The sequence below is a fragment of the Mus caroli genome, chromosome 1, assembly GCF_900094665.2.
Source record: "Mus caroli chromosome 1, CAROLI_EIJ_v1.1, whole genome shotgun sequence".
NCBI lineage: Eukaryota > Metazoa > Chordata > Mammalia > Rodentia > Muridae > Mus > Mus caroli.
The window spans coordinates 31,141,111-31,162,434 of record NC_034570.1 but is presented as its reverse complement, the minus strand read 5'-3'; the positions used below and the strand labels follow the sequence as shown (position 1 = coordinate 31,162,434).

Below are 21,324 nucleotides of genomic sequence, written 5' to 3'. Positions count from 1 at the left end.
CATTGTATGTGGTCTTTATGGGATTAGCTTCTCTATGGGTATCCCTTTTTTTTTTCTCTCTCTCTACTTTCTCCCTAAATGTCCTGTTGTTCTGTTGTGCAGAAGATAATGTGCAAAAACAGGCCCTTGAGGAAAGACCAGGAGGGAAAACAGATGGTGAAAATCTCTGTTGTAGCATGGTGGAGCAGCATGTCTGTGAGCCCAGCAGAGGCCAGCCTGGGCTATATAGTGAGATCCTGTCTCAAAATCAAAACAAGGAGAGAAATTGCTCCGTGATTACATGGGTATGAGTACATGCTGCTCTTCCAGAGGAGCCTCGTGTGGTTCCCAGTACCTCTACTTAGGTGGTTTACCACCACCTGTATCTCCAGCCCCAAGGAATCCTGTGTGCACACACACACAGACAAGAACTAAGCAAAGCCCCCCTGAAAGTCTTTACAAAGTTGGCAGTGACTCTTCTACATTGTAAACTCAGAATGGTGGCTGGCAAGTCACATCTTTGCTCCCGTTTTTTATTATCCGAACAATGCTATATGCCACAGGAAGTTTTGCCTCTAGTGTTTTCCTTTTTAAAGATTTATTTATTTATTATATGTAAGTACACTGTAGCTGTCTTCAGACACTCCAGAAGAGGGCGCCAGATCTCGTTACGGATGGTTGTGAGCCACCATGTGGTTGCTGGGATTTGAACTCTGGACCTTCGGAAGAGCAGTCGGGTGCTCTTACCCACTGAGCCATCTCACCAGTCCCCTGTCTTGCTGCCTTTAAGGACAAAAGTCCCAGAGCTGTAGAGTGAATACAACCTTTAGTTTTCACCGTTTCTCCGAGTCAAGATAAAATGCTGACGCTGAGACCGAACAGATGGTGTGCATGCAATGAATCGTGTGTTGGAAGCCATCGGCCGGCAAGGGACAGCCTGCAGGAAAGGAAGTAGGGGCTCAGGAGACTTTTCTTCTCTCTCTACTTTTGTTTTGAGACTAAAAACCTTGAGTGAGGGTTGGAGAGATGGCTCAGCAGTTAAGAGTACTGACTACTCTTCCAGAGGTCCTGAGTTCAATTCCCAGCAGCCACATGGTGGTTCACAACTATGTGTAATGGGGATCCAATGCCCTCTTCTGGTGTGTGTCTGAAGACAGCTTCGGTGTACTCATATAAATAAAATAAATACATCTTAAAAACAACAACAACACAAACCTTGAGTGGAAGAAGATTGAGTAAAATGTCGAAAACAGCAGATGGTCTTTTAAACTGTCTGTGTCTGAGCCCATGAAGAATGCAGGCTGCTGGAGTGGCCGTTTTCGGTCCAGAGCGTTCTTCCTCCCTTTCTGGTTTGTCGCAACTTCAATGGAGATGCTTGACTTGCACTTAGGTTTCTCGCTGGTGCTCCCTGGGACATTTCCCTTAGTGGCCACCTAGGCCAGAGCATCTCTTATTTTTAAATCAAGACATTTATTAAATAATCTTTATTATTTAAAAGTCGTGACTACTATATAATCCTGGCACCCAGGAGGCAGAGGCAGTTAGGTAACTTATCCCGAGCTTTTGTCCCCGCCGGCAAGAACACACTCAGTAACTGAAATTCCAGGGCCAGCCTGGGCTATACAGAGACGGTGTATTAAACAAAACACAGGCTGGTGAGATGGCTCAGGGTGTGAAGGCGCCTGCTGTACCAGCCTGGTAACTAGAGCTCAAACCCTGAAACTCATGCAAAGGGAGGAGAGAGTCAACTCATGTCCTTGGAATCCACACATCCCACATGGCATACGTGGGTGTATACATGCAAACATACACATACAAACATTTTTTTTTTCGAGACAGTGTTTCTCTGTGTAGCCCTCGCTGTCCTGGCACTCACTTTGTAGACCGGGCTGGCCTTGAACTCAGAAATCTGCCTGCCTCTGCCTCCCAAGTGCTGGGATTAAAGGCATGTGCCACCACTGCCTGGCCAAAAATCAATTTTAAAATAATAATTTAAAAAAATGTAACAAAGCAAAAACCTCATAAATGGGGGCAAGGTATGATCTCCCTGGCTAGTTTGTGCATCTTAGCTCCGTGTGATCTTCATTTGCTCATGTGACAAGCATTTCCTACACTGAGTGTGTGCGGGGCAGGTAACTTCCCAAAGGCTGGAACTCTGGCAGGGACAACAGCTTCCACCCTCATGGTGCTCATAACCAATGCTGGGATACCAGGAAACATTTTAAGACCTGGTTGGGGGTGGGTATGGGGGACTTTTGGGATTGCATTGGAAATGTAATTGAGGAAAATATATAATAAAAAAATATTAAAAATTAAAAAAAAGACCTGGTTGGAAGTGTTATAAGGAGAGGACGAGGAAACATTGAGGAGATGATGCTAACTGAGATGGAGGTAATCAAGGAGGGAACATTTGAACAGAGGTTGATATGAGGGGCAAGCCTTATAAGGTCTGGGAAGAAATGTCCCAGAGAGAAGTGACAGGAGGGGCAAAGGCCTCGGACAATGCTCTCTTCCCCACAAAGCTAGAGCAGCTGGTATGTCGCAGGGGTTCAGCACCAAACACACTTGTGATGGGCAACAGACGGCTCCAACTTCATCCCACCCCTGTACACACATTTCTACGTTAGCCTTTCATTTGGGGTATTCTCTCCATTGCCTACCCAAGTGCTCTTTTTCCCCTGATGGCAGGGCCTTCCTTTGTAGCCTAGGCTGGCCTCAAATTCACGATGCTACTGCCTCAGTCTCTTGTGTGCTGAGATGACACGTGCCAGCACGAACCGCTTACCCAGGGTACTGGAAGAAAGGAAAGCAAATGGAGACCAGCCAGCTCAAAAACAACGTTACCAACCAGGGCTGGGCGTGGCGGCGTACGTCTCGAATCCCAGCACTTGGGAGGCAGAGGCAGGTGAATCTCTGAGTTTGAAGCTAGCCTGGTCTACAGGGCGAGTTCCAGGACAGCCAGAGGTACGTAATAGAAACCCTGTCTCAAACAAACGCAACATGGTGGTGCATGCCTGTGACGCCAGCACCCAGGAGCTAGAGACAGTGGCTCACCACCACATGAGACCAACGTGGGCTCCACACCGAGACCCTCTACCAAGCACAAATAAAACAACTTCCCATTCCAGCCCTGCTGGGTTCTCCAGCCTTGGCGCCCAGGACTGCACATGCTAGTTCTCAGCATGTGTGCTTGCCACCAAAGGGTTCCACAGCTGAGCTTCTGAGCGATAACCCAGGCAGCACAGCAAGGAAACCTTAGGTCTGCCATTTCAGATGGACACTCCAACCCCCAAAGCCATCGACATAGACAAAGTCGTTTCTGTGTGTTGTGAAACGACACCATCCTACTATTGCATGGAGCCCAAACAGCCCTCAGCCCCCAGAGCGGAAGGAGGGCTATTTGTTCATTGGTTGCTCCATTCCAACACTCACTAACAGAATCCTATGACATCTGACTTATTTGCCCTGCATGTCTGCCAGCACCTGCCTCTCCACAACTCCTGTGACAACTGCCTTGATTATATATACTTTGTAAATTACAGTTCTTCTTGTATTTCCCTTCCAAATGGTTCTACAATACTCAACTGCCCTTGTCCTGTCACAAGTGACAGCTAGTCACTTCTGTCTCTACAATATACAGCAAATAGTCCAGAATCAAAATACCAGAGTTATATGCTCACCAAAACTTATATACATTTCATTTTTTATTACCAATCAAAAATAAAGTCCATATATTGTTTAGCAAATATTATCATTGTTTTGTGACAAAAGACACAAGAGTCATAACAACAAAACTCCCCGAGAGTCAAACTCATAACAATGCCAAAATAAATCACAAAAATATACAAATTAAAATCTTAATGCAAAATAAATAGGAGTCATCTGCTATGGCGGCTGTGACTTGCCCACCCACTTGGATGCTGTCTGCGGAGTCCTCCTCTGCTGGGAAGACATGCAGACTGGGCCAGTTCCAGGGTATGGCTCTGCCCAGGAACCAGAGGCTGGAAGAGGAAGTGAAAAATTGCACCGGGAGGAGGAAGTCATCAGACCAGTAATATTTGGAAACAATTATGACCCTCTGCAAGAAGTGATTCTAAATGAGGAGGGGAGGGGTGGGGATGGGTGGAGCCTGTCTGTAGGTGGTGACTGGATACAGAGAGGTAGCTGTGGAAGTGTGCGCACCTGCTACGGTTGCCTCACACCCACCACGTGGTTTTGCTCTACCTGGCACTTAGGTCTCTCAGGAACACAGCTAGGCACCTTGTCTAGAGACCTGGGAGCATGCTGCACCTACAGAGAACTAAGAGTTTCCTAACGAACTAGAGGTCTGATGCCTTTTTCCCTTATCATTGAGAGCCACTGTCACCAGGCTTCTCGGAGTAAATTCTGTGAGTGGAAGAGACCTCAGGTTGGCCAGGGGTATAGGGCACCCTGGTGCATCCTACGAGTTAGGATTCTCTGGGCACACAGACAGCAGAGTACATGGGGTGACAGGACTCCACTGGCTGAGGAAAGGAGTGAAAGAATAAACACAGATGGCCCGTGCTCCCGCTCGCCCGTGCTCCCGCTCGCCTGGCTCTGATACTCCAGCTCCATCCATCCCAACAATAGATGCGGCCCTTGGTCCTCCAGCCTCCCTACAAGAGACATGTGCAGCTCTGCCCCATGGCCTGAGTCTACTCAGGTTTCCCAGGTGGCACTGGGGTAGGACTGCTCTGCAGTGCCAACAGCCTGAGCCCAAGCTTAGCATTGCCCTCTCATAGCAGGTCCTTAAGTGGGAGTGAGCTCAAGGATCCTTAGCTAGCTATGCAGGCAAGGGAACAACGCCCCAGCTTTGGTGGCTTTCAGTCCCCCGAGGGACCAGGAGAGGGATAAGTCAGGAAAGGAAGCTTGCTGGGTGGACTGCTGAGTCCTGACTCTCCTTGCAGGTGAGTGGGTAGGAATAACTGCTGACACAGATCTTCCTATCATCAGCCTCAGCCTGAAACCACAAGCAGTGCCCAGCAAGTCACTGCTAATGCTGATGCTCCCCCTCTGAAAGAAAACCTTTGGTAAGAGTGAAGCCATAGCCAGGAAGCAGATAGGCAACTGCAGAGCCAAAGACCACGCCCAACTCTTGGAGCCAGACCCTTCCAGGAGAAAACTGGCCAAAGGGGTAGCTGAGAGCCAGAGCTCTCTAGGAGAGCCCCTGAGCAGGCGTCTAGATCATCACTGGATCTGGCAGTTAAAGACAGATGTATTCCTCTCCGAGGCCGGGGTCATCGCATCCCTGATGCGTTGCTCAGCACTTCTCTATGACCTCAGCCCGCGTGTCCCGCAGTTGATGTCATTATCCTCCCAGGAAGCCCCTCCTGTGGGCTCCAGGCCCCCACTGCTGCAGAAGAGTGCCTCCTAGAGTGACAGACACAGGCTGCAAGGTCTCAGCTGGAAATAGGCTATGGCCATTGCTTCCTGGGGTGAGGAACCCTCCTCTCCTTTTAAAGTTTGTGGGGCTTCTTGGAAAAAAAAAATTTCTTTTTTTTTTTACATAAAGTTCCTTAACCCTGTCTTCCCTTCCCCAAATGATATTTTTTAAAAGAGGAGCAATGAGCCTAGCTTAAAACTTCTCTCAGTGTTTAAAAAAAAAAACAAAAAAAAAAACAAAACAAAACAAAAAAAAAAAACCCAACCCAACAGCCTTTGCTCACTAGCTGGGCGGGGCAGGCATCATGTCAGAGCTGTTCAGAGGTCCCCATCTGCAGCTAGAGCCCCTCGACAGGGATGTCTGGTTGCTCAGTCATGCAGGATATCTACCTGCACCCCTTCTAGCCTAACAGGCTCCTGACTTCATGTGGGCCCACTGGGGAGACCCCCGCAGGGTGGGCGGGAGTCCCCGGGCCCTCCTGTCAGATGGCGCCCTCTTCGGAGGCTCTGTGCAGCAACGAGTTGCGTTCATTGAGAAGAGTCGTGGTCTCGTCCACCGGGGGCAGCTCAGGCCTCTCGGTAAAGTTCTCTGAGCAGGTGGCACAGCCATCCAAGGCAGGCTGGGGGCTGTTGTCCATGCGGGAGGCCATCAGTCCATTCTGGTACTGCTGCCTTGTGATCTGCAGAGGACGGAGGAGAGAGAGAGAAAAGGAGTGTAAGATGTGAAGACTCAGCTAGACCTGGCCGGGAGAGATGTGACCAGGTGGGGTCTTCTAAAAGAGCTGGAAGAAAAAGTGTTCTTTCTAGGGACCAGCAAGAGGGATCATTAGGTAAACCCACCTGTTACACAGGCTTGGGCGCCCAAGTTCATTCAATCCCCAGAACCCACATAAAAGTGAACAGAGAAAACTCTGCTCTTTCTTTTCACTTACCTACCTACACACACACACACACACACACACACACACACACACACACTCGGATATACGCCACCATCACCATCATCATCATTATCATTAAATTGTTGTAGGCCAGGCGTGAGGGTAAATGTCCGGAATCCCAGCACTCAGGAGGCTGCAGCAGGTGGTTTTCAGAGCTTGTGGCCAGCCTGGCCTACACAGGCACTCTGTGTCTCAAGAAAACAAAACTACAAAGCAAAAGGGGAATGTAGTTCTGTGGTGCCGTGCTGGCCTGGCAGGTAAGAGACTCGGGTTTAGAGTAGCCACACTGCCTCCAGAACGGAGCCATGTAAGTGCGAGAGGTGGGCCAGCAGAGGTGGGAAATGAGAAGCGCTTACCTTAATGTACTGCAGGTCTGTGAGAGCCCGCACACTGAAGTCAGAGACATACTGACCCAGAATGCAGCTGCCAAACTGGTTGCTGCCTGCCAGGGAGGAGGACGTCAAGTCTGTGCTGCGGTCCGGGTAACTGAGGGAGGCTGAGCGGCTGAGTGGAGTTGGGTGGGCTGGGGACCGGTCTGTGGGGACAGCAGATAATCAGCACAGAGCCTGCCCTAGGCCCTGCTCGAGCTCCCTGCCCGACCTTGGCCATGGATGTTAGGGACTCTATCAATGTTCCACACAGAATAGGTCACAGTTTTCAGGGCCAAACAGGAACACGCACATGGAAGCTCTTGCTGCACAGGGTCAGTGAATTACTGTGCTTAAAAGTGTCACATGATAAGTACTAAGGATGCCACCCAAGCAAACCAGCCAGGAAATGAAAACCAAGACAACATTTATGGCCTCAAACCCCTCATTAGTCAAGATAACAATGATTTCCCACACAACAGACAAACCATCCTGGTCTAACACCAACTTACACAAAATGACCCTGCCTTAAAAAAAGAAAGACCAGGAGACGGGCTGGCTCCGTTAAGAGAGCTCGCTGCATAATATAAGGACTGGTGTTCAGATCGAAGAAGCCATGCATCAGGTCTCGTGCCCCACCAACATCGTCAAGAGATCTGATAACTTCTGGCTTTGACATAGCGGTGCATGTGTACTCATGCAGACACACATGAATGAAAAAGTAAAGTGATTTTTAAAAATTGAGACAGGGTGTCTCTATGTAGTCTTGACTGTCCTGGAACTCACTCTGTAGACCGAGCTGACCTCGAATTCACGAAGATCTATCTACTTGCCTCTGTCTTCCAAGTGCTGGAATTAAAGGTGTGTACCACCACCACCCAGCTAAGTAAAATAATTTTTTAAAACGTTTTTGAAGCAAGGTCTCATTACACAGCACAAGCTGGTCTCTGATTCACCATTCTCCTATCTACTGCCCAAGTGTTGGGATTATAGTCGTACAGTATCATAACTGCCTTAAATTGTATATACTAAACAAAATACAAGTATGAAAAAGAACAGCTGACTTGCCCATGCCTGTAATCCCATTTTAGACTAGACTCAGCTAGTCTAATCTTGTCTCAAGAAAAAGAAGACACACAGCTTGCATCCTCGCTATGAATCCTGCCCAGGAACATGATACCTGTCAAAGGTGTGGTCAGTGTAACCCCAGCCCTGGAATAGGATAACTGGCCCTTGTCCCAGAAAGCCAGAGGCTCCAGAGGTGGCATAGACCTCTCTACCCAGGCAAGGGCAGTGACTGGAATCCAAAGGAAGAACAAAGAAACAGAGGCACTGAGCTAGCCCATCCTTGGCTCTTAGCACTGAGAACACTTAGAGGACACTGCTGTACACAGAGACACTAACTCTGAAGAGTGAGGGAGCTTGCTTGGGGCAGACCAGAGTGGGCTCATCCGCACTGCTCTAAGTAGCTATGAAGTTACTAACCACTGAGTTAACCACAGTGGAGACAGAATGCTGGACCCAGAGACTCAATGGACCAATAGAGCCTTTAACAGAGTAAGACTATGCAGGTGCCTCTGTGTGGCTTTGGTTGTCCTTTAGAAAAGCCTAGGAACATACACAGGTAGCAGCCCCTCTACTAAGAGTAAAAAGCAGAGGGTCACTGGAAGGCCATGTGCAGGAGCAAATGTAAACAGAAACTCTGCCTAGGTCCCAGGGAGAAAAGGAATACTAGCATTATTACTTAATATTTTCACACTCACCACCAAGCCTAACCACCTGAGTACCATTCCCTGGACCACAGGGTGGAAGGAGAGAACGGACTCCCACAAGTTGCCCTCTGACCGCCCACATGCACCTGTGCACACTTGCTTGTACACATATACATGCAAATAATTGTAATAAATTTAAAACATTTCAAGGTATTTGAATGATGAGCTATCCCTTAGTTAATACTACCACAACAACAGGGGCGGGATTTGTTTGTTTACTACAGTACTGGGTATCAAACCCTGGGCCTAGAACATACTAGCCAAAAGCTCTAGCGTTGAGTGTCCCAAGAACTGAATTTAAAGTTCCCAGTGCTACATGCATTCATAACCAGCCTGGGCTACATAATGAGCTCCAAGCCATTCTGGGCTACAGAATAAGACCTACTCTTAAAAAAAAAAAAAAAAGTGAGCATTGTCAGGAGCCATGTGGCTGCTGGGGACTGGACCTATACACTCTACAAAAGCAGTTAGCACTCTTCTCAACTATGGAGCCCTGATCTTTATATTTTTAAAGAAAAAAGAAAAAAGACACATTTTGTGTTCTGTCTGCATGTACACCTACAAGCCAGAAGAAGGCATGAGATCCCATTACAGATGGTTGGGAGCCACCATGTGGGTGCTGAGAATTGAATCTCGGGAAGAGCAGTTAACTACTGAGCTGTCTTTCCAGTCCCTTAATATTTACCTTCTAATTTGTGCATGTGCATGCATGAACATGCATGTGTGTACTGTGTGCACTCATGGAGGTCAGAGGACAGCTTTCAGGAGCCAGCTGTCTCATTCCACATGGATTCTGGGGACTGAGCTCAGGCAAGAACTGTCACTTCCGAGTCTTCTCGCCTGACCCTGATGGCGATTTACAGGAGTGTCCATTTTAGATGCAAACACCAGGATTCAGGCTACGGGTGCATAAAATACCACCCATGAAACAATAAGAACAGAAGAGGGAGGGAGGCTCAAGTCAGTGAGTGACAACTAAGTCACCATCTTATTATTTTAAGACAGGGAGTCAGAATAGTGTGGTATAATGAGAAACTTTAAGAGAAAAGTTCACATAATGAAGGTAAAGATCAGGGCTGGAGCAACGCTCAGTGGGTAAGAGCACTCACTGTTCTTCTGAAGATCCCGAGTTCAATTCCCAGCATGCACACAGCAGTTCACAACTGTCTGAGGCTGTCTCATGGTGTGCAGAGGCACATTCAGGCAAAGTACCCATATATGTAAAATACGTACAGAAATAAAACTTTCAAAAAATAGGGCTCAGTGGTTAAGAGCACTGACTGCTCTTCCAGAGGTCCTGAGTTCAATTCCCAGCAGCCACATGGTGGCTCACAACCATCTATAGTGGGATCCGATGTCCTCTTCTGGTGTGTCTGAGGAGGGCTACAATGTACTCACATAAAAATGAATAAATAAAGCCTGGCAGTGGTGGTGCACGCCTTTAATCCCAGCACTCGGGAGGCAGAGTCAGTCGGATTTCTGAGTTTGAGGCCAGCCTGGTCTACAAAGTGAGTTCTAGGACAGCCAGGGCTATACAGAGAAACCCTGTCTCGAAAAAAAAAAAAAAAAAAAAAAAAAAAACTTAAAAAAAGAAAAAGAATAAGAGCAATCAAGTATAGTGATAAAAACAAGAAACATTGAGGGCTGGGTGGCTAGGTATGTAGCTCAGTAGTAGATACTTGTCTAGCATGTGTGAAGCTTTGGGTTATGAGGGAGGGGGATAGAGAGAGAGTAAGTGTGTGTGTTTGTGTGTGCGTGCACGCGCACATGTGTGTGAGTGTGTCCTGAGTTGGTCCTGACCCATGCAGGGCTCCCCAGCTTGGTCAGAATATGAGGGTGGCCGGCTCCTTCCCACATCCCTTTGGTTGCAGTGCATGTGAGGGTTCAAGCTCAATGTCTCTAACTGCTCCCATGGTTCCTGGCGAGGCAAAGGCCAGGAACAGCACCTGGCAGAGTAGCTGCTGGTGGGAATGTCCCCTTTTAGTTGTTACAGAGAAAAGAGGGATATCACAGTTGGACCCCATTATCTTCTATATCAGCTCTCGCTCCCACTGCCCCAAAGCTCTTAACTGGAGACAGTGTTAGTCCCATGTTCCGAGTGAGAGGAAGACGGGGATGGGGCTTAGTTAAGAACAGCAGATACAGATTCAGAGGGACGGGCTGACTGGGGCTGTAGCCTCACTCCTTAGGCTTGAAGAAAGGCTAAGAAAGCTGAGGGGCTGGCATGCCATCCTGCAGAGGCATGTGAATGGGCTGGAGCAGGGTGTTAGCCACTGGGCTGTTTGTTCAGGCTGAGCGTGCTCACCTGGCTTGGTATGGAACAATCCCCTATTCATCTGGGCAGTGCATGCGACTGTGTTTCTGCTGGGTAATTCTTTCTCCTGGACTGATGGACCTTTGGAATGGCCCTTCTAGGACTGTGGCAGACCCATCCAGAAAGTGAACTCTAGGCCATGTAGAGACAATACCTATTAAGAGTCAGGCTAGATCCTAAGTCCCCAGGTTCCTAAGGGAGCCATTAGTGCAGCTGCAGTACAAAGCTCTAGCAACAGGTGGCGCTGTGCATTTCTCTAGCATGCCCCATTACCTGAGAGCCAGGAGAGCAGGGAGTTCAGTTTGCCTGTTGAACACCCAGCCTGCACAGGAGGCACTGAAGCAACAGAGGAGGAAATCAGTGACCTGGAGGGGTCACAGACCCCAGAAACAGGATGGAGAGGAAGATTGATGGTCTCAGGCTACTTCAAGCAGGGTAGGGTGGGAGTGGGCCAGAGTCCCATCTAAGGGACACACTTAGATAAGAAAGGTGCTGGGGGTAAGGATAGACCAAGGAGCTGTATGCAAAAGTGCCTGGCTTCAGGATAGACCAAGGAGCTGTATACAGATGTGCCTGGCTTCCAGCCACTGTTCATTAGCACTGGGAGCAGCCCCCCAAGCCCTTCTGAACAAGATCTCCCCAAACATTAGCTGGTACCTACAGTAAACATCAGCTGGTATCTACAATCTCAGCATCAGGAGGCTAAGGCAGGAGGAAAAAGAGTCCCAGGCCAGTTACAGAGCAAGGCCATTCCAAAAAACCAAAACTTCCCAAGCAACAAGACAAGGATGCTCTGGCAGGGGCAGCTCAGTCTCTGTTAGACATGACAGGTGCGGGCGCGGTACATCTGCTTTAGAGCTCGGCTTGTTTGCCTTCCATCTTGACCCCAGGAGCCTAATACCCCAGCTCATCCTAATGCCCAGGCAGAGGATGTAGTGGTTAACCTGTGTGATATTCACGGATGCCCTGGCCCTGTGCACTGGGAGCTTCTTGTCAAAGGGAAAAGCGTGGCACAGGAATCCCAAGAGCTACAGCAGACACCTCCTGGCATAGCCTGTTCTACACACCAAGTGTGGCTTTCATTCTTCCCCCTGCAGCAAGCTGGCACACCCCTGCCAAGGTCAGAGTTCTCACATGGGGGAAGACTGTTGGGGAGGGGTTGAGACCTGCTAGGATGTGAGGTTCTACCCTTCCCCAAAATGACCTCCTGAGTCACCCAGGACCAGAGGTCATCCTTGGGGGACCCAGATCGCAATGCCTGCCCAAATCTGACCAAAATGCAGTCACTGAGGCCCTGAGAAAGTCATCTACAACTTTCCCAGGCAAATCAGCTCTGAGCCACCTACCGCCCAATACCAGTCTCCCAACTCCCCAGGTGTCACGCAGTCCTTTGTGTCCCCCCATCCTACCCGGATGCTTTAGTTACGATACTCCAGTGGCTCCATCCTAATCTCACCACAATGTCCGCAGTCAAAGGCAGGTGCTCCCTTTCGTTTCTAAAGCTCATGAGCTGCCTGGCTCCCGACCATCCCTGACTGCAGACCTTCCCGCAGCAGCTGGTCCCCCTGCTGCTTCAGGACACCCTCTGCTCCTCTCTTGTCCCTCAGCCTTCCAACAGGAAAGAGGCCATTCTGTTCCCTTAGGCCCGGCAACTCTGGTCCTTCCTGCCTCCTTCTGCTCTGAGCCATCCAGGGCCCTTACTTTGCAAGTATTAGAGAGCTCCAGGGACCTGATTCACAATTCACCTGGGGGTGCCATGGAGAGTGCCATGGTTCCATAGTACGAGAAGGCGCCTGTCTCAAACTTCATGTTCTCCTTGCCTGCTTCTACCTCCACCTTCCCCTGAAAGAACATAGGGTTAAGGTTAGCGTGGCTTGAGATGGTGTGAGGCCTGTGTGGCAACAGGAGAGGGGCTAAAGCAGGGCAGAGCACACAACAGAGAGGCATAAACGCTTGGCTACAGTGCCCTGCAGCATTCAAGGGCTTGACCTGTGGGCACAAGAGTGGCCTCTCGGAGATGACACACAACCTGGAGCAAGCACACTCAAGGGTAGGCCGTAGACTCTCTCGTGGTTCATCAGAAGGCGAGGTGCAGGTGTGGGGAGGCGTGAGTAGCCTGCACACTCAGGCCTTGGGTCCGAGGCTCACCTGCAGGATGAGGACGAAGCAATCTGCCGGCTTGTTCCGGGTGTACAGGTAGTGGCGAACGCAGTACCTGTTGTGCTCATTGAACCTGAGCTCCTGAATGACATCGGGGTACTTGAGCAGCCGGAGCAGGATCTTCTCTGACATCAGAGAGGGGCTAAACTGGGGCACCTCTGCAGGAGAGAGACAGGACTTCACAGGTGCCCGCCCGGGACGGGCGGCCAACATGGACGTGACCATGCCACTCTGTACTAAGATGGCTTCCTCCCTGCGTGGGCCCTTTCTTCAGCCTGCACCTCCCTGGCAAGTACCACGCTTGGCTTCTGCTGCTTAGATGGCACCAGCCAGCCTCCACAGCTCCGGTACAGCAGTCCTGCCGTTTGGCAGACTACTGAACGTACGTGTCTCCATTTTCTCATCAGGGAGATAGGGACACGACTTCCCTGGGTGGTCTCATGTTTAAGTGGTACCACAGTAGAGCACTTCAATGCATTCTTGGCTGGTGCGTGTTAATTATGTGTTCCTACAATGACTACCCTGCGTCATATCGGAGAACACAAAGGAAAAGGGGGTTGACCGACACTTTTAGCAAGTGAGCCGGAAGGGAAGTGGCAGCATGGGTGGCAGGGTTTGTCTCAACTGTCACCCACGTCCCAAAGGTGCTTTAAATTAGAGGGACGGGAAGAGTGCCGCTGAGGTACACGTCAGCTCTGTAGGAACCAGCACAGCACAGCACAGCACAGAGGGAAGGTGGAGGCCCTACTTCAGGGCAGGTTAGCAGGTCAGAGGGAGACAGCCTGAAGGGCCCGGGGGCTGGGTACTCCCTTGGATGTCTCAGTGCTTGCTCTGTACACTAGCTAGATTGTGTCTGCAAGTCTGTGGCAGCTATGGTGAACATGGTGATCTCTGTGGAAGGAAGGGGGTAAGATACCCAGACCTCTCCAAGGTGAATGTGTCCCAGCACTCTGTGTCCTCCTTGGGAGGAATGATCAGAGGCCCAGGGTTACTCCCTCTGTGACTACATTTCCTTCTACCCATGGCGGAAGGCGCTTCACGCTCTTACCTGTGGCCAGGAAGCGATGAGCAGCCAGAAGAAGCTGAGGTGAGATTTTCACTTTGAGTTCATTGTCAGTGTCCTTGAAGGCAGAGAAGTCACGCTTGTTTTTCATGGACACCCGTTTCCGGGTCCGATTATCAGCTGTAAGAGGAAAGGTCTGAACCTGAACTCTACTTCCCAGGCTTCTCTCCACACAGAGCAGCAGGCTCCAGGCAGGGAGGGCAGAGGAGGCTCAGCATTGTGCCCTTCCTCCCCACAGACAATACAGGGCACCTAGCTGACTACCAGACCTGACTCAGGGGTTCCTGCACTGTAGCCTCTCTGCCTAGGGATACCAGACTTCAGAGATACAATAGGATTCTGGGCCCACGGTGAGGGCTCAACTCACTGTACATGTCCGACTCATCCAGGATCTCAGACTTGATGATCTCCTCGATGACGTCCTCCAGGGTGACCAGGCCCAGCACCTCGTAGAAGGGGTCGCCCTCGCCCTCATTGTTCACCTTCTGCACAATGGCCAGGTGGGACTTGCCTGTGGAGACAGCACACTAGGTCAGGTATGAAGCAATGTCAACACATTAGGCTTGAGTCACTGGGCAGTCACAGGAGTCTGCCTTCCTTGCCAGATTTCAGATACTGCTCTCATGAATAGGAGGACCACAGTGCTTGGAAAGACCTTACATTAAGGACCTTCTGTTTAAAGAGTACAGAAACTGGGTATGGTAACTCACATCTGTTATCCCAATACTCGAGAAGCAAAAACAGGAGGATTGCTGCAAGTTTGAGGCCATCCTGAGTTATACAACCAAACCCATGCTTGCCTAGACTATACTTAAGCCCCTGTCACAAGAAGGAAAAAAAGATGGAGAGGAGGAAGAAGAAGAGGAGGAGAGAATGACAGGCTGTGCCTGGTGCTGCCTGCCAGGGCTTCTGAGGCCTCCAGGAAGAGTGAGGCTGTAGTACAAGACCACAGGAAGCCCATGGTCAGGGCGTGCACATGACAGCTGGACAGAGTCTAGCAGCTGCCCACATGGCAGGCCCCTGGTAGGTATGGAGCCCTAGGGAACCACTGAACAGTTGGCCTTGCTCAATGCCAAAAATTCTTGACACTAGCTTGCCCACTGGGTCCTACACAAAGGTTTCTAGCTAAGAAGCCATTTAGAACCCTATGCTGGGCTAGCTCAGGCCCCCCAAGCTGTGTGCTTTGCCAATGAGGACAGCTGTTCATCATGGCAGAACCTTTCTTTCTCACAGAAGACAGTTCTGTTAAGGTCACCAGTGACCTTCAATGGGAAGGTTTTATTCTTAGAGGACCTGATGGCCAGTGGTCCTTACTCCCTCCTGGAAACCCCTTTCCTGTTGGCAACAGAAATTTCCCTGCTGTATTCCTGACCCCAGGACTTCTTCCTTTTCTTTCTTTTCTTCCTTTTTCCTTTTCCTTTCTTCCTTTTCTTTTTTTTAATTAAAAAAAAATGTATGTGTTTCCCCAGATGCATTCTGTGTACCACATGTATGCACTCTTAGTGCCCCTGGAAGCCAGCAGAGGGTGTCAGGTCCCCAGAACTAAGCTGCAGTGACAGTAGTTGTGAGCAGCCAGATTTTGTCTTCTGTAGCTTGTGCTGACCTTGAACTCATGAACCTCCCGACTTAGTTTTTAAGGGCTTGAATTACAAGTGTGTAGAGGTGTGTCACTATCCTTGGTTCCTCCCTGACCTCTTAATGCTGGAGAGCTGGGTCCTTGTTAGTGACTTAAATAGACAAGTGTCAAGATAGCTCAAATTAAAAAAAAAAAAAAATCTGCTTCTTCAAGGCAGGGTCTCATGTAGCTGAACTTTCTGAAGCTCCCTGTGGAGCTGAGCCCCTGACCCTCCCGCCACTACCTCCCAAGTGCAGGGGTTATAGGGCCTGCACCATCCTGCCCACATCAGAGAGCACCGCTATCCCAACCCAAGGCTGTGTGCAGGTTAGGCAGGCACTGGAACACTGTGCTATATTCCCAGACTCTAAGTAAAATTTTGTAGCCTTCTTCTGTGCCCTCAAATCTTCTATCCAAGTGTAAGCTAAAAGCCTCAACGCCTGGAACCTGACAGGGCTAGGAGCTAGCTCATGACCCCACAGTCTTTCTCTTCTCTGCTCAAGACAGCTCCATTTTGTCCTTTCAGTTAGGAAGGCTCAGATGCAGCCAGGAGCCTTCTCTCACTCTACTCCTCTTCATCCACTCAGCTGCAAAGACAGAGAGGGAAGGAGACGGGATGCAGACATGAGAAGCAGCATGCCAGAGTTAGTCATTTCGGAGTTTCTGTACTGCTGATATGCCATGTAAAGTAGACTACCAGGAAGAGAGGACAGCAGCGGCTTAACCATCACTGGCCACTGCTGAAGCAGCAGCCTACCAGCCAAGATGTGTCCACAGCTGCAACAGCAGTCGGCTATTCAAGGTAACCAGGCATTTCTGATTGGGCTTGAAGCCTGCTCCAAAGGAGAGAATTCATGTCTGGCACAGTAACCCTGGTCTAAGACCCACGTCTGGGAAGGTCCTAGGCCCCAGGTAGTGCTTAGTAGAGTTCTTTGGTTAAATGGTCATATTGTCAAACTGCTTTCTAAATGCTTGTTTATTATGTTTATACCCATAGATGTGTGCTGCTTCTCGGCCATAGTCAGAGAAACTTTTTACAGTAGGCAGCAGACAATGGACAGATTCATTAACTGGTCAGAGTGCTAAAAGTGACTAGGACTGCTCAGCCCTAAATGGGACAACTGTGGCACTACTACCACAACCCCACAATACCCACCACAGCCCACAACACCCTACTACAGTCCACAATACCCTACCACAGCCACACAACACTCCACCACACCCCACCAAAACCCCGCAACACCCACCACATCCCACAACACTCCACCACAGACCACACCCCATTACAGTCCACAACACCCTATCACAGCCACACAACACCCCACCACAACCCTGCAACACCCACCACAACCCACAACATTCCACCATAGATCACAACACCCTACCACAGCCCACTACACTCCACCACAGCCCACAACACTCCACTGCAGCCCACAATACCCCACTACAGTCCACAATACCCTACCACAGCCACACAACACCCTACAACACCCTACCACAACCCCGCAACACCGACCACAGCCCACAACACCCACCACAGCCCATGACACCCACCACACCCTACAATAGCCCCACAACACCCACCTCAGCCAACAACACCCCACTATAGCCCACAATACCCCACCACAGCCCACAACACCACCTCAGCCCACAACACTCTACAACAGCTCCACAACATTCACCTCAGCTCACAACACCCCACCACCATCAACAACAAGGCTTAAAGAAGGATGGGGCAGGAAGAAGGACGGCTGCAGGTTTGGGAGGAGAGCTGCACTGTGGACATGACATGGCCCACACATTCACAAGCTCATGCCAGCCCTGAATGCCTGCACGAGACTTGCACGAGACCAGGCAGGCAAAGCTGGAAAGTTGGATATGATAAAAATACATAGTACCCATGTATGACATTTCAAAGACTAAACAAAGATACTTTATAAAAAAATGAAGCAAACAGAGGAAGAGCTGGGGACACCACTCAGTGTTAGACAGCTTACCTAGCAGGGAGGGGTTGCCACCCCAGCACAGGAGACAGGACAAACTAGGGATGTCACCCAAGACAACCAAGTTCATAGTTTGCTAACTCTAGTTTATAGTTTATGTGGATTCTAACTCTCACAGGAGTGCATTTTAATGAACTCCCTCACTTTGCTGTGAGGATCATTCAACTAGATAATGGAACTTGAGCTGTGGCTGAAATAAGAAATTAAGATTTTTTAAATGATGCATTTACAGCTGGAAATTTCACTTCTCAAGGAGGAAATATAACAAAGTGCTAATATTTGGTTGTCCGTATATAATTGCTGGTACTCGGCTACTTTTAGCCCCAAAACATCAGTCTCATATTGTGTAACCTGAGCATGGGCTTTCTCATTATTCTCCTTTTTATACAGACATTCCACATTTCCATAACTAACTGTATTAATTTTATAGTCAAAAGGAACACACAAAGTAACTTTAGAAAGAAGAGGCTCCATTGCATACACTAGCAAGCGTTTGCTGAAAGGACCCTGATATAGTTGTCTCTTGTGAGACTAGGCCGGGGCCTAGCAAACACAGAAGTGGATGCCCACAGTCAGCTATTGGATGGATCACAGGGCCCCCAATGGAGGAGCTAGAGAAAGTACCCAAGGAGCTGAAGGGATCGGCAACCCTATAGGTGCAACAACATTATGAACTAACCAGTACCCTGGAGCTCTTGACTCTAGCTGCATATGTATCAAAAGATGAGTCGGCCATCACTGGAAAGAGAGGCCCATTGGACACACAAATTTTATATGCCCCAGTACAGGGGAACGCCAGGGCTAAAAAGTGGGAATGGGTGGGTAGGGGAGTGGGGGGGAGGGTATGGGAGGGACTTTTGGAATAGCATTGGAAATGTAATTGAGGAAAATACATAATAAAAAAATATTAAAAAAAAAAAAAGAAGAGGCTCTGAGAGGGAGGCTATCGCGATGGCTCAGCACTAAGCACGTGAGTTGCTCTTTCAGGACTGGTGGCTCACAACTGCCAGAAACTACAGCTCTAGGACATTTACTGTCCTTTTCTGGCCTCCACAGGTACCTGCATGTGTGTACATATGCTCACACACAGACACAGACCCCAAAACACATAAAAATAAATAATAAGACAGCACTCTAAGGTCTGCAAGATGGCTTGGTGGGTAAGGGTGTGGCCCAGCCTGAGGCTTGAGTTTAATACAGAGAACCCACCTGGTGGAGCAAACAGACAGCAAGCCAAAGTTACCCTCTGACATATGCACATGTGCATCATAGCATTCACATGCCCACACACATAGAAATAAAGCAAAATGCAAGGAAATACTGTAAAAACATGCTAACACTGCTTCTCCCAATGTCCTAAGTACCAGCACTGTTTGAAAAGGGGACAGTTGAGTGGGAGGGACCACAGGAAAGAGGCATCCTGGAATCCTGGCTGTCCTTAAGTGTATCAGGTCCTACCTTGAGGCAAGCTTGCCCACTCTACCCTTTACTGACCTTTGTCCCAGAACTAGCCAGGAGGACCCTTCCCCTTCCCAGGCAGCCATAGGTGAATTTCCACTCCCCCATCCCACCCCACCCCTGCCCTATGGCCCTGATTCACACGGAAGGGGTTAAAAGGTGGAGGCAGAGGGAGAAAGAACCTATAACCCAAGTCCCTCAGAGACACCCTTTGCTTCCAGCTTTCCCGTGTCGCATCTGGTTTTGTTTAGTTCGGTTTTCTGAGACAGGGTCTCATGTAGGCCAAGTTAATCTTGACTTCACTATGTAGCATATGATGGCCTTAAACTTCTCATCCTCCTGCCTTCTTCCCAAACACTGGGCTTACATAAGTATGCCAGCATCCCCAGCTGTGGCACATCTGTCATCTCTGCCCACAGCTTACACATCGTCCCAGCTAACCCTGAAGGCTTCCTTATACCCAGTATCCAGGAGCTCCAAACCCTCATCCAGATTTTAAAGGGAAGTCTCCAGAGCCCTAGAAGGCCAGAACCCCACCCTGAACGACACTTATTTTAGCAAACTGCCATGTCTTCCTCCCTCCCATAAATTTTTTTTTTTTTTTTTTTTTTTTTTTTTACAATCCATTAAAGACTATAAGGAAATGTGTTCCTGGGTTCTGGGTTTCAAAGTCCAAAGGGGCCCCCATCAGTCCAGCTACTTTTCTCCCTGGGAGGAAAGCCTGGATCAGACAAGGGGTCTTACTATCCGAGATGGTGCTATCCTAGGTGACCTCCTCACTGGGTCACCCAATAAGGCAAAATCCCAAGTTCCCACAACAGGTCCTGGATGTTGACTTGGTGACTGGACACCACGGCCTTGGGTCACCGGTCTGCACCTACAGATGGCTGGACACTCTGACTTCCTGGCAACCAGCTCCTTTTCCTCCCTCTCCCCAGGCCTGAGCAGGATTAAGCTGGCTATTAATAGTGCTGACCTCAGCCAGCAGGAGGAGCAGCCGCCCTTCCCAGCTCTTAGGGGTGGGAGAGGCCTGAGCCAGAGTGGGACAAACTCCTTCCCTTCCAGCCTGGGAAGACTGGGGCCATTCATCCACTATCATAGCTTCATCTACGTGGTGACCATGCTCCTCCCAGGCTGGGCAAGTGACCTGGCAGAGGCTAGGAGACCAGAAGGCTGTAGTTGCTGGGTAGGCTGTGCTCAGTCATGCTGGGTTTCCAAGGCCACAGGAAGGCAGTGGGAGGCTGGGAGATGGTGCAGGTGGTAAACTGCTTGCACTGAAGCAAACACAAGGGCCCAAGTGAGAGCCTATGTAAAATAATCATAATTAATCCTAATAAATAACAAAGAAAAAGTGGGGTTGCTGAGCACTGAGAGGAGCCCAATACCACCCACCCACCGCAGCCACGTGAGTGGGCAGGCGAGGGAGAGGCGTGGCCACACCCCTATTCCCCCAGAGAACAGACAAGAGAACCAGTCACCCAACTGCCCAGGAGCTCAGGCTGTCCCACAGGCTCTGGGAGCTTGAGAGCAAGCTGTGGTTCCACAGAAAGGTCTTCAGTGCACAACCCTTAACCATTCAAACAGTAGAGATCACTTTATCCATAGCTTGGGGCTGGCCTCAGATACTCATGCCAAGACAGAAACTGGTCAGTCACAACAGAAAGGAATACTAAAAGAAGCCCTTAATTTAATCTAATTAATTTTATGTCTACACCTTAATGATGTCAATTATTATTGTTATGTGTGTATGTTGGTGTATGTTAGGGGTGGAGAGGGTATTCCACAGTACATGCAGGAGGTTGGAGGATAGCTCTGTGGAGTTGGTTCTCTCTCCATATTTATGTGGTTTCTAGGGTTCTACCTCAGGTAGGTCAGGCTTGTAAAACAAGAGACATCTCATACGCCCAAATCATATTTTCAATATGAGGGTCTCATTATGGTGCCCAGGTTTCTGTCAAACTCTTGGGTTCCTGGGATCATGTAATCCTCTTACCTTAGCCTCTCCCACAGGCACACGCTGCCATGCCTGGCAATAAGGCGACTGTGATTACAGCAGTGCTGGACTGGGCAAACCAATGAAAGAGTTCAGAAATAAAGCCCAGCAATTAGAAGGCAGAGGCAGCCTGGGCTACAGTGAGCTTCAGGCCAACCAAGCCGACCTTGCTTTTAAAACCAACAAAATTAAACCTCCAGTTGGCACACCGGCCGAGAGAGAGAGAGAGAGAGAGAGAGAGAGGGAGAGGGAGAG

At 49.4% G+C, this 21,324-nt stretch overlaps 1 protein-coding gene across 2 annotated transcripts in view; it reads right to left on the bottom strand.

Moving 5' to 3' along the window:
• Positions 1 to 3,659: 3,659 nt before the first annotated feature.
• Cnnm4 (cyclin and CBS domain divalent metal cation transport mediator 4) overlaps positions 3,660 to 21,324 on the bottom strand; it is a 37,811-nt gene continuing 20,146 nt past the window's right edge. Inside the window, exons 2-8 of one of the 2 annotated variants that reach the window (XM_029480158.1) lie at positions 14,368 to 14,511; positions 13,986 to 14,120; positions 12,926 to 13,095; positions 12,523 to 12,619; positions 11,051 to 11,113; positions 6,680 to 6,858; positions 3,660 to 6,062 (exon numbers count right to left, since the gene is read on the bottom strand). In XM_029480158.1, coding sequence (XP_029336018.1) covers positions 5,865 to 6,062; positions 6,680 to 6,858; positions 11,051 to 11,113; positions 12,523 to 12,619; positions 12,926 to 13,095; positions 13,986 to 14,120; positions 14,368 to 14,511 — 986 coding nt within the window. In that variant the 3' untranslated portion in view covers positions 3,660 to 5,864. The remainder of the gene's footprint in view (positions 6,063 to 6,679; positions 6,859 to 11,050; positions 11,114 to 12,522; positions 12,620 to 12,925; positions 13,096 to 13,985; positions 14,121 to 14,367; positions 14,512 to 21,324) is intronic. The other variant, XM_021165423.1, reaches the window with a different exon arrangement.